A 13,248-nucleotide genomic window follows, 5' to 3' on the forward strand; every position below is an offset into this window, starting at 1 on the left:
TTTCAGCAGAGAACATGCTTTATTGAAGAGTAGATATAGAACAGCACATTCTACCACATTTGGGGAAGGGTTAGCTTCTGTAAAAGGCCTTTACCCCTTAAGAAAACCCCCAGTGAAATTGCTTTTGGGTAAATTTTAACAGTGACACTGAAACTGGCAGGGAGCTGCCACTGAACATGCTTAAAGTTAGCTCCCCCCAACCCACAGTGAATATAAGTAGTGTACAAAGATGACAAGAGAAAGGCACAAATGACCAGAGTTAGGATTGTGGGAAGGGCTCCACATGAAGACAGCGGTGTTGCCGGAGACCAAGTTGGGAAGGGTGACATGTCATACATCAAAAGCTGCCCCAAGATAGCAGGTTATAATGGGCTAGAGAAATTAGAGGGAGCATCTCCTCCTTCACTTAAACGACACCAAAAATAGAGGAGACCAGGGAATGGGGGGTGGTGGTAAATCCCAAAAAGGAAATGGAGTTCTTGGAAGGGCATAAGCACTTTAGTCCTTAGAGGGAGGGTGAGGCACTGTTGAAAAGAAAAGCAAACCTTGGCAGGGGTGGCCATTCTGCCTTGCTGAGTCATGGGCTGAGATACGGAAGTCATTTTCAATCACTTCTCCAAGGATGTTCAGACAAAAGCAATGCAACTTATGTGCAACTTAGGTGTGCAATATCAGACCGGTACTGGTGAAAGGTTTCTGCAATATAATTAACCGGTTATCATGCAACATGAAAGGGAGAACTGGAAATTATTTTGGCACCTGCAAAAGTAAAAAGAGGCAGGGAGTAAAGAGAAGAAAACATTTACTACTGGGCACTTTTTCGTGAGGCAAAAAGTAGTATTTCATTCCCTTTCACCAAGATGTTGCCCACTGTTCACAGGTGAACTCAAATCCAAATAGAGAATCACCACCTCTCAATTCTTTTCTCCATCTCATTTAGAGCATATGCTGTAACCAAGACTAATCCCTGCAAGAGTCTTCAGAAGTATTTGGCTCTGGTCAGCCTGATGCTGATTAAAAACAGGTCTTTCAGTAAAAATGGAGGAAATAACTTAAAGTGAGATGAAATCCAAAGGGAAGGGACCCCTCCCAACACACACTCAGAAGTGTCACCTCTTCCCTGCCCCTCCAAAAACACATGTAAGGAATAACTGGAAAGGTCCTGGTGGCAGTAACCGTACTTGGTGGTCTGGTGACCAGGTGGCAAGAAGCACTATTACAAAGTTTAGAAGACACGACACAACCTCATGGGGCCAGAGGAGAGAACCAGTGACTGGACAGGTACAGTACCAAAACAGAACACCTTGGGTCAGTGCTACAAGGGATCTGCACTCAAGTCTAATAGAGATCCCATCCAGGCAACCTCACTGAGGCCGAAACAACAGTTCCTCAGAACCAGCGTCTGCAGTGTACACGAAGGTCGGAGCCAGGACAGTCCTGAGGGGGATGGCCTTCCCAAAGGATACTGTACTTGCCAATCACAAGAGCAACAGAAATGACAGACAGATCCCTAGGGTACGGATTCCTACTGCTGGGGTTCGCTGGCTCGGAGTAACCGGTCACTTTAAGTGCCCTTGGGAGGGGTCCATTTTAAACAGCTTGGATCCATGGTTTTATTGGAGTTGGATCTTTTGGCCTCTTTGGCTATCCACTCATCAATGAGATCCTGAGAGAAAACAATGGGAAAAAAACTATTATATGCATTCAACTAAAACATCTTTATATGTGGATTCCAAAATGATTGTTAGCAAAGAAGAAATCACCAAAGGTTTCATAATATACTAAGGTGTGAGACAGGTATAAAAAAAGTTCTTTTGATTTACCTAATGTTCTCCTACCTAATCCATTTCTTCCTATTATGCCCTCAGCAAGACCTGAAAATCATTACCCATCTTCCCTTATTAAATGTTGTGCACACATGCTAAGTTGCTTCAGTCGTGCCTGACTTTGTGCAACCCTTCCAGGCTTCCCTGTTCATGGGATTCTCCAGACAAGAACACTAGAGTGGGTTGCCATGGCCCCTCCAGAGTAAATGTTGTAAGTCAACTGAAAACATTTTTTAAATTGACATCAGCTGAGATGGCATTTGTTAAAGGAATTTAAAACCACTTCTGCAGGCCCTGAAGGTTATGGAGATTCTCCTCCACAGATGGGCACTCTTCTATGATGTAAGAAAATCATCAAAGGACAGAAGTACAACAGTGCAACATAAAGCTGCTTAACTGGAGCTGTTGATGCTTGTGTCATCCAAGTGTGAGCCAGGAGCTTACCAAAAGCTTCTGATAAAGGAACAGTCAGAGACAAGCCTAACAATGAGACCAAGGAAAAGCTGCATGGAGTCAGACTCTTTAAAAAGGGAAGGTTACACTTTAAGGTGTGAAGGCTCCACTTTGCTAGGCCTCAAGAGACATAAAGCAATGAATAAAAGGCTAACAGAAACTTTACCTGTCTTTTCAAAACTAGGTGTTTTCCCTTCCAATATTTGAGCATCTGAAGGGCTTGCAGAGTGCTGACAATGTCCACAGGATTCACAGCTGTCTCCTGGCTAATTTCTGAAACAGAAGAGCTACTTGCTCAAAATGCAGACCTCCCCACCCCCCTACCAAGGACCCTTTTCCTTTGAAGGAAATCTACACAGACTCCAAATGTTTGGAATCTTTGCTACTTGACCCAAGCTGTCCAGAAGTTTATAAAGTATTCATTTGACCACTTAAAATAACTACAAAAGAGGGACAGTACAGCAGGAAACCACTTTGGCTCCTATAGAAATTGAAGTCAAAGAACAAACTAAATTACTTCACTCTCGCATAAATATTCTGGGACGTTAGAAGTTCCTGTGTGCGCCAAATGACTTGAAGTTTTTCTTTCTTGCTTTTGTTGAGAATTTTGTGAAATAAAGTGTTAGCAACCTAAAATTTGAGAAACCAAATCATATAACCAGTCTCTAGGGCCAAATGCTTTGGAATCCTTAGGCACCTTAGTGAGTGGTCCACATTAGTGAGCCTTCCACTCTCATATTCAGATGAAACATAGAATGTGGCATTATCTTTGCTGATTACAAAACATGAACAGGGCCAAACAGAAAAGTCAGAATATTCAGAGGAGCAAACATCTTAGGTAACATTCTCTAAGAGCAAAAAAACCAACCTTTGATAGAAATCTCTTTGCCTTGGAAATTATGCAGGTAACGAAGAAGCACTTCTTTCCAGTAACTGCGATAGCTTATGAGCCCCAGATCTGAGAGTGGACGTTCTGGGGAGCCAACTTTTTCTTCCACTTTGGAAAGCAAATAACCTGCCAGAGAACAATGCAGATACTGTATCTCATCCTAATAAGAACAGCATACCAAAATGGATAAAGATTTAAGGAGTAGAGTCTGCTTGGCAATATCCATCAGGGTTCAGTCATTTAACGCAATGCTATGTATTAGCTGTAGTATAGTTGACTGCCTTTGTACAAACAAAAGGGGACTAATGTGTTTTCACATTTACTTATAATGGACATTTAATATAAAAGCCTTCTAGTGGAAGCCTGCACTAGAAACTTATTACCTCAGAACTTGCCTGGTGGTGCAGTGGACAAGAATCCTCCTGCCAATGCAGGGGACACGGGTTCAATGCCAGGTCCAGGAAGATCCTACATGCTTCGGAGCAACTAAGCCTGTGCACCGCAACTGAGGAGCCTGCACCCTAGAGCCCAAGAGCCGAAACTACTGAGCCTGAGTGCCTAGAGCCTGTGCTTCATAATAAGAGAAGCCACCGGAATGTGAAGTCTGAACACCACACCAAAGAGTAGCCCCGGCTCGCTGAAGCTAGGAAAGCCCAAGCAAAGGAACAAAGACCCAATGCAGCCAAAAATAAAATAATTTAAAAAAAAAATTTTTTTTATATAACCCTAAAAACTCTTAAAATAAAAAAGGAATGGATTATCTCAGTACTGCCTATGAAATATTGGTAGTGGGCAGCAGATGGGAATAGACATGATCTGAATTTCACAAAGTCTCCAGTTTTAACAGCTAAACATCTAACTTTCAACACCAGGGGGATGCAGTCAGCAAACTCATACTTCAGGAAACTCAAACTACTATTTATTTAACCAACTTAAATAAATAGCAAAGAAAAGAAAGAGATGGGGCAGGGAACCTCTAAACTAAAAACTGATTTATAAGCTACACAGTTCTATCTCTATCTGAGTAAAAACAACTTCTTTTTTTTTTAAAGAACCAAATCACAAAATAATGAAAATTTGAATAGTATATTTTATGACATTAAGGAATTTTTTGTTTTGTAGGGCTTTTTTAGGTATAACAGACCTTATACTTTTAGAGATACCAAGATAACTGAGGGTGGGACTATAGGTAAAACAAGACTAGCCATAAAATGGTAATCATTACAGGAGGATTTATTATACTATTATGCTACTTTGGTGTATGTTTGAAAATTTCCACAAAGTTTACAAAATAGTTGTTACCTATTCAAAGATACACAATCCCCTCAACTCCATTAGTGGATTAGGCCATTTCCTGATTTATCTCTAACCAGGTGGCTTTTTAAAAAAAAAAGGATCAAAAAGCTGATTCTAGGAATTCTAATTTGACCAAAATACATCATGTTACAGTGAAGATGGAATAAAATACAGCTGAATCTCATTATTTACAGTAAATTATATTCTATAAAGTCACAGCAAACACTGAATAAGCTATATTGAACCATTGCTCTTGGGGTAAATACAGGGTTAGGTTCCTGTGGGCCCCTCGTCACATTTTCATCAACCAATCAATATATAACCAACTTTGTTTTATGCATTTTTATTTAAAGACACCTATTTAATACATACTGTTGATTTAACACTGAACTAAAAGCCAACAGCACAATCACGAATGCCTAAATAAAAACCTGTCTATAAAACACATTTTCTCTGGAAGGCACATCACAGCCTTACTAGACAGTACTTCAGCACTGTGCTCAGGGGCCACTGAAAACCAACAGGGAATTCCAGTGGCTGGGACTCCACCCTTTCACTGCTGAGGGCCTGGGTTTGATCCCTTGTCAGAGGAATTAAGAGCCCACAAGTTATGTGGCATGGCCAAAAAAATAATAATAAAAGATAAAAATAGCAACAAAAAGCATAAAAATATGAACAACATGGCTCTAAAGGACATCAGCTTAAACAAAGCCCAAATAAGTATCTGTTTGACCTCATCTGGAAACATGTGGTGACTTTTTTTTCCCTGCCATGTGTATGTTCTTTGATTTTAGGGTTACAAATAAATTTTACCGAGTAGGCAAATTCCCAAATACAGCATTCATGATTAATAAGACCCAAAGCCTCTATCAGGTACACGAATGCCTTTAGAGAACAACTTACAAAACTGAACTTAACACCCATAAGCAAATTCGAAGCTTTACAGATGAATGTGCTATTCATCGGAGAAGGCAATGGCACCCCACTCCAGTACTCTTGCCTGGAAAATCCCATGGATGGAAGAGCCTGGTGGGCTACAGTCCATGGGGTCGCTGAGAGTCGGACACGACTGAGCGACTTCACTTTCACTTTTCACTCTTATGCATTGGAGAAGGAAATGGCAACCCACTCCAGTGTTCTTGCCTTGAGAATCCCAGGGACGGGGGAGCCTGGTGGGCTGCCGTCTATGGGGTCGCACAGAGTCGGACACGACTAAAGCTACTTAGCAGCAGCAGCAGCAGTGCTATTCATAAGTCTCACATTAGGATAATACTAAAGAGCTTACTTTACTATCCTCTATATCTCAGCAGACTATTAGGTACCAACTCAGGGTCCTGTATTCATCTGAGTGTTCAATGTGTATCAGGCCAACTGACAATGTTCAGGTTTTTTCCACTTACTCACTCACTTAATATGAGTGTAATTCCACTATATGCCAGGAATTGTGAAGACAGACCATAGGACAAAAAGACAATACTTCAATAGTCCCTGCTTGTGCAACTTAGGACTTGACTGTTTTACTTACTGAAATCAATGAGCATCTTGCCATAGCCCTGTCTCATGTACTGAGGCATGGTAAGGATACAGGATACATTGTAGTTGAGGAATGAATTCTTTTCCTAAAATCAAGAGCAAACAGATGAGAAGATTAGAAGAATACGGGACCAAAGGTGTCTCAGCAGTCCCAGATACAAGCAAGGCTGCTTGCAAAATATATGCTAACTAGTCCTGGGAAGTGGCTGTCAGGCCTCATAGCTGGTATATCCACACCCTTTATGCTGATGATCTCAGGGTTTCCCTAGCTGAGACCTCCAGTCTCACCTTAAGGGCAAAGACTCTAGGATTCTTTTTTAGAGGCAAAGAGCAAGGCAAGAAGGTTTAGAACACTGAATCCAGTCTAGAGTAGCACTCTTTAAATCACATATTGTATGATTCCATTTATGTGAAATGTCCAGAATATGCAAGCTTAAATAGAGACAGTGGGCCTGCAAACAGAATGAGTGGAAATGAGGAGTGACTACTTATGGGTACGGTGTTTCAAACTGGGAGTAACAAAAACTGATAGTGGTGACTGCATGGTGGCTGCACAACTCTGTGACTATACTAAAACCCACGGCATCGTACACTATAAATGAGTGAATTGTATGGTATGTGAAAATTATATTTCAATAAAGTTGCTGTATTGAAAAGCTATAAGCAAAATCTGGCCTTGAATCTTTAAAGGTGTAGTGGTGTTATCACTGAAGGAGCCCAGCTAGAAAACCAGGCAAAAGGAACATATTTCCTGGTTTTAAGCTAATAACACAGAGGACAGCAAAGCCAGGAGAGTTGGCTGGCTTGGATGGCAAGATGTGGGCTTGTGGGTTAGGAGGCCGGGTGCTGGCCAGCTACTAATGGGCAGCTTCAACCCACAAGTCCAGAAATGAATAAACCAAAAGCTTTTCATAAAGACTGCACATTTTCATTAAATAATCTTTGATACGTGGATGTCCACCCCACCCCCCGCCACCCTTTAAGAGAAGGGCAATCATCAATGCCCAGGGAACCGCCTCTTTCTGTCAGTGATTTGAGGCTTCATATGCCAACATCAACTACCCTGCTCTGGTCATCAGCTTCTTAATCTCCAGATCCCGCTGACCTTGGAAAAATATCCAATCAGGTGACAACCAGTGCTGTCTGCTTCTGTCATAACATAGAACAGGAAGGGTTCCACATCATAATATAATGTCTTGTGGTCCAGAAAAAGCTTGGCCAACAGGCACAGGTTTTGGCAGTAGATCTGGGAGTAAAGGAACAGCGTTTATGTGTCAGCAAGTGATTCTTATACTTATCAGATAAAGGCCTAAAATTAAAGATCACGCCATTATTGTTAATGAAGCAGAAACTGTATTTTGGCCAATAGAAAAGTTCTATCTTCTTTACAAGCTGGAGATAAATTTCTGAAACTGGTGAAAGTACATTTCCATCCCTTCTTCTGATATCACCATTTTTACCTTGTTTTTCTTGCCATCCACTTCAAATACAGAGATTGAACCTTTGCGATATATCTCATCACCAGGTGGGTGTTTCCACACACACTTAGCCTGTAAGAGAATGGAATTCACATCAGGCAAACAATCCTTCCCAGTAAGACTTGCTGCTCAAAAGGGAAAAGGAACCACAGGTTGAACTGGGTTAGCTGAGATGGACAGTCTGACAAACTGACAGCAAAATGGATTTTTTTCTTTTAGTGAAACAAAGACTTCTAAATTCACTGCAATATATTTCTGGATTTTTATAGTAGTTTGGAACAAGTTTTCTGGATTATTTTCTGGCGCTGCTCCAACCTAGGAGATTAGATCTTCTACTATGTAAGAGTAAGATAAATAAAAAATACCCAGGCTTATTATAAAATGGCTTGTGCCAACAGGAAATTCTTAAGCAGCTTATTTCCAGCAGCTTAAGAGTTGCTAAGTAAAGGTACTCTCACCTTTACCAGTAACTTCTCATTACCACCTAAACCATTATGGTCTTCTTTTCAGATTAGAAAACAGACCCAGTGATACAAACCATGCCCCGTCTCCAAATGTTCCCTTTGTTGTACTATACTGAAATAGGACATGTCCTTCTGTGGCTTTAGAAAAATAGGCAAGGAAGCCTGGTTGAGCAACAGGAAGACAGGGCTGGGGTGGGGGGTGGGGAGACAACAACTTGGCCACAAGAGGGCACAAGGTACCCCTTTCCTCACCTGCAAGTGCTCACAGATTTAATGCAGGGAAGCCACTACTGTAAATAGGTGACTTTTTGAAAGGTTTTATGTAAATACTTTAAAAAATATCATTAAAAAGCATATGTCTTTTCCAATAGTCATGTACAGTTGTGAGAGTTGGACCATAAAGAAGGCTGCATGCTGAAGAACTGATGGTTTCAAACTGTGGTGCTGGAGAGGACTCTTGAGAGTCCCTTGGACAGCAAGGAGATCAAACCAATCAATGCTAAAAGAAATCAATCCTGAATATTAGTTGGAAGGACTGGTGCTGAAACTCCAATACTCTGGCCACCTGATGCAAAGAGCTGACTCACTGGAAAAGATGCTGGCAAAGAGTGAGGGCAGGAGAAGAGGACAACAGAGGATGAGATGGTTGGATGGCATCACCAACTCAATGGACATGAGTTTGAGCAAACTCTGGGAAAGTGTGATGGTCAGGGAAGCCTGGTGTGCTTCAGTCCATGCAGTCACAGGGTCGGACACGACTGAGTGACTAAACAACAAAAAAAGCATATACATGAATATTTTTTATGAAATTATATTCTGACTCTTTTAGTCAATAAAGAGTCATAAGGGCATCCATGGTGGTCCAGGGGTTAACAATCCACCTGCCAATGCAGGAGACCCACATGCTGCGTGGCAACTAAGCCCACATGCCGAAACTACTGAGCCAGCACTCTAGATAGAGCGCAGGCACCGCAACTACTAAAGACTATGTGCCTAGAGCCCTGCTCTGCAATGAGAAACCACCACAATGAAGACCCAGCAGAGTCAAAAATAAAATAGTCATTAAAAAAAAGCATGCCCCAATTTGTCACATATAAGTCCACATATTCATTCAGTAATGAGAGCTCCACCTGTGATTTGCTCCTGTCTCCACCCCTTTACTCATGTTGGCTCTTCCCAACAGTGAACAAACTAACAACATTATCTGTTCAGAAACAGAAGCCAAACTGTTGGCCAAATAGGCCAAGAAAGCCCATTTCTGTGATTATGCCTAAAGCAACAAGAGTCTTCGGAGGTATGAATTAAAATAGGTTTTCTATTCCGTGAAATTTGATTTTTATAACTTATATAATACAGTAGCTATTATCAAATATTCAGACTGTTTACTTGATCCTCAGACTATATATAGGCCCTTTGTTTTCTCTCCCTACTATTTCTTGCCTTTTGGCTACTTCATTAGTTAGTACCACTAAATAAACAGAAAGAAAAAAGAAACAGTAAGCAGTTCACATCAATAAAAATACCAGTCTTTCACATAGCAAACTCTGAATTAGCTTATCTTCATGGTCTATAATCATGAAGCCCAGTCCTCACTTATCACCCACCTGCCCCTACTCCCAGCATTCTTCCCTACCCAGTCTAGTGGGAGCCTACTGTGCTGCAGTCTAAAGGGCAGTCTTTAGACTGCAGTCTTAATTGGCAATGGTGGTTCTGGGCCAGAGTGTACTCCAGAGCTGGGAACACAAAAAAGCAGTTTTAGCACCAAACTGGGACAAATACTATGACAGAAACTATAGGAATGCTGGGCTATAGATACAGCCACAATCACTTGTGACTATGGAAATAAGAAAAAACAGAGGTTTCCTCGTCTTACAGACCAATCTCCACCCCTGCTCCATGGAAGAAATTCAAGACAAGACTTTTCATTCCACAATTAGGAGAAGAAAAATGGCTTAAAACTATAAAATAAGTAAGGAATACATTTGTAAAAAAAAAAAAAAAAAAAAAGATTCAATTGTTTATTCCTATTTTAACAAGAAGGCTGTTCAGAAACCAGCAAACATTAAACAACTCATGGGAAAGGCTGACCCAAGGACCTATTCTGTTAATTTCATAATTTGTCTTTCTTAAGCAAGAGTTCCTTCAACACACATTTATGGGGCATTTATTGCCAAGGCTAGTTGCTAGAGATACAAAGGTGAATCACATTGTCCCAGTTCTGTGTAGTGAAGTCCATCTGTTTTTATCCACTTTGAGTCAGAAAAACTGTGGGCAGAGGTAATTCATACCCCAGGAACAGAGAAGAGCAGGCAGCAAGAAAAAGACAGGGAGATGAAAATGACAGCATGTGTTTCAGAGCCACCCAGCACCAGCCTTGCCAAAGGCTGTATACTCCGACTCTAATATGCGGCTTTCAATTTCCTGTGCCTTCATTCCATTTCTGTGGACCACTGAGAGGTATTTAGAAAGATGTCAAAATCTAGAATCCCCAGGCCAGTAAGTGTCTAATATGCTACTGGAGAAGAGCAACAAAATAGCTCCAGAAGGAATGAAGAGGCTGAGCCAAAGTGGAAACACCACCCAGTTGTAGATGTGTCTGGTGGTAAAAGTGAAGTCCGACGCTACAAAGAACAGTACTGCATAGGAACCTGGAATGTTAGGTCCATGAATCAAGGTAAAGGTAAATTGGAAGCAGTCAAACAGGAGATGGCAAGAGTGAGCATCAACATCTCAGGAAATCAATAAGTAAACCAAAAAGGACTGGAATCGGGGAATTTAATTGATGACCATTATACCTACTACTGTGGGCAAGAATCCCTCACAAGAAGTGGAATAGCCCTCATAGTCAACAACAGAGTCCAAAATGCAGTACCTGGGTGCAATCTCAAAAACAACAGAATGATCGATCTCTGTTCGTTTCCAAGGCAAACCATTCAATATCACAGTAATCCAAGTCTATGCCCCAACCACTAATGCCAAAGAAGCTGAAGTTGAACAGTTTTATGAAGACCTACAAGATCTTTTTTTATCATCAAGAACTGGAATGCAAAAGTAAGAAGTCAAGAGATACCCAGAGTACAGGCAAGTTTGGCCTTGGGAGTACAAAATGAAGCAGGGTAAAGGCTTACAGAGTTTTGCTAAGAGAATGCACTGGTCATAGCAAACACTCTCTTCCAACAATACAAGAGATGACTCTATACATGGACATCACCAGATGGTCATCACCAAAACCAAACTGATTATATTCTTTGCAGCCAAAGATGGAGCAGCTCTATACAGTCCAGCAAAAAACAAGACCGGGAGCTGACTGTAGCTCAGATCATGAACTCCTTATTGCAAAATTCAGACTCGAAGAAAGCAGGGAAAACCACTAGGTCACTCAGGTATGACCTAAATCAAAGCCCTTATAATTATATAGTGGAAGTGACAAACAGATATAATGGATTAGATCTGATAGAGTACCTGAAGAACCATGGATGGAGGTTCGTGACACTGTACAGGACGCAGTGATCAAAACCATCCCGAAGAAAAAGAAATGCAAAAAGGCAAAGTGGTTGTCTGAGGAGGGCTTACAAATAGCTGAGAAAAGAAGAGAAGAGAAAGGCAAAGGAGAAAAGGAAAGATATATCCATCTGAATAAAGAGTTCCAGAGAATAGCAAGGAGAGGTAAGAAAGCCTTTCTAAAGTAATCACTGCAAAGAAATAAAGGAAAACAATAGAATGGGAAAGCCTAGAGATCTCTTTAAGAAAATCAGAGATACCAAGGGAACATTTCATGCAAAGATGGGCATAAAAAAGGACAGAAACAGTATGGACCTAACAGAAGAAGATATCAAGAAGAGATGGCAAGAATAAACAGAACTATACTAAAAAGATCTTAATGACCCATATAGCCACAATGGTGTGATCACTCACCTGGAGCCAGACATCCTGGAGTCAGGAAGTAGTGGAGGTGACAGAACTCCAGCTGAGCTATTTCAAATCCTAAATGATGATGCTGTTAAAGTGTTGCACCCAATGTGTCAGTGAATTTGGAAAACTCAGCACTAGCCACAGGACTGGAAAATGTCAGTTTTCATTCCAATCCCAAAGAAAGGCAATGCCAGAGAATGTGCAAACTATCACACATTTGCACTCATTTCACATACTAGTAAAATAATGCTCAAAATTCTTCAAGTTAGGCTTCAACAGTATGTGAACTGAGAACTTCTAGATTTATACAAACTGGATTTAGAAAAGGCTGAGGAAGCAGAGATCAAACTGCCAACATCCCTCGGATCATAGAAAAAGCAAGAGAATTCCAGAAAAACATCTACTTCTGCTTCATTGACTACACTAAAGCCTTTGACTGTGTAGATCACAACAAACTGGAAAATTCTTAAAGAGATGAGAATAGCAGACCACCTTACCTTACGCCTCCTGAGAAATCTGTACACAGATCAAGAAACAACAGTTAGACCAGACACAGAACAACAGACTGGTTCTGTATAGTCAAAGCTATGGTTTTTCCAGTAGTCATGTACAGATGTGAGAGGGGAAAATAAAAAAGCTAAGTGCTGAAGAATTGATGCTCTTGAACTGTGGTGCTGGAGAAGACTCTTGGGAGTCCCTTGGACAGCAAGGAGATCAATCAATCCTAAAAGAAATCAGTCCTGAATATTCATTGGAAAGACTGATGATGAAGTGGAGGCTCCAATACTTTGGCCACCTGATGTGAAGAGCCAACTCACTGGAAAAGACTTTGATGCTGGGAAAGATTGAAGGCAGGAGGAGAAAGGGACGACAGAGGATGAGATGGTTAGACGGCACCACTGACTCAATGGACTTGAGCTTGAGCAAAAGGGAAGCTTTGAGGCAAACCTGGAGTGCTGCTGTCCATGGGGTGGAAAAGCACTGGACACGACTGAGCAACTGGAAAACAACGATCTAGACATCCTAGAGCTTATCGCCACCGTGGTCATGGACCTTCGGACAACTTACCATGTGTCGGCGGAGTATTGTTTGGCTCTTCATGTATTTTAAACAGAATTCACACATGTAAAGACGTCCCAGTCGTGCATATTCTTCAGGATAGGGAGAATGGTACCAAGTATCAAGCTCATAGCGACCAAAAGCAATTGTTTTAATCATGTTGCTCCCCTCTGTGATTTGGCCTTGCAGCCTTAACTTCTCCTGTATTGCAGAGAAGAAATCAAGTTAAAGGAGGATAAGAATTAATCATTTCTATTGTTGTAAGCTGTGTGCATGCCACCACAACTGGCTATGAAAAAAATAATATCTGGCTTCTAGCTCATGAGAAACTTGCAATG

At 41.2% G+C, this 13,248-nt stretch overlaps 1 protein-coding gene across 2 annotated transcripts in view; it reads right to left on the bottom strand.

The window, feature by feature from the left end:
* The window catches only part of KAT7 (lysine acetyltransferase 7), a 34,795-nt gene continuing 21,547 nt past the window's right edge, over positions 1 to 13,248 (bottom strand). For both annotated transcript variants that reach the window (XM_061391428.1, XM_061391429.1), the window contains 7 exons: positions 12,920 to 13,111; positions 7,458 to 7,547; positions 7,103 to 7,243; positions 5,990 to 6,083; positions 3,148 to 3,294; positions 2,446 to 2,552; positions 1 to 1,666 (listed from right to left, as the gene is read on the bottom strand). In XM_061391428.1, coding sequence (XP_061247412.1) covers positions 1,565 to 1,666; positions 2,446 to 2,552; positions 3,148 to 3,294; positions 5,990 to 6,083; positions 7,103 to 7,243; positions 7,458 to 7,547; positions 12,920 to 13,111 — 873 coding nt within the window. In that variant the 3' untranslated portion in view covers positions 1 to 1,564. The remainder of the gene's footprint in view (positions 1,667 to 2,445; positions 2,553 to 3,147; positions 3,295 to 5,989; positions 6,084 to 7,102; positions 7,244 to 7,457; positions 7,548 to 12,919; positions 13,112 to 13,248) is intronic.

Source organism: Bos javanicus, chromosome 19, assembly GCF_032452875.1.
Source record: "Bos javanicus breed banteng chromosome 19, ARS-OSU_banteng_1.0, whole genome shotgun sequence".
Classification (NCBI taxonomy): domain Eukaryota; kingdom Metazoa; phylum Chordata; class Mammalia; order Artiodactyla; family Bovidae; genus Bos; species Bos javanicus.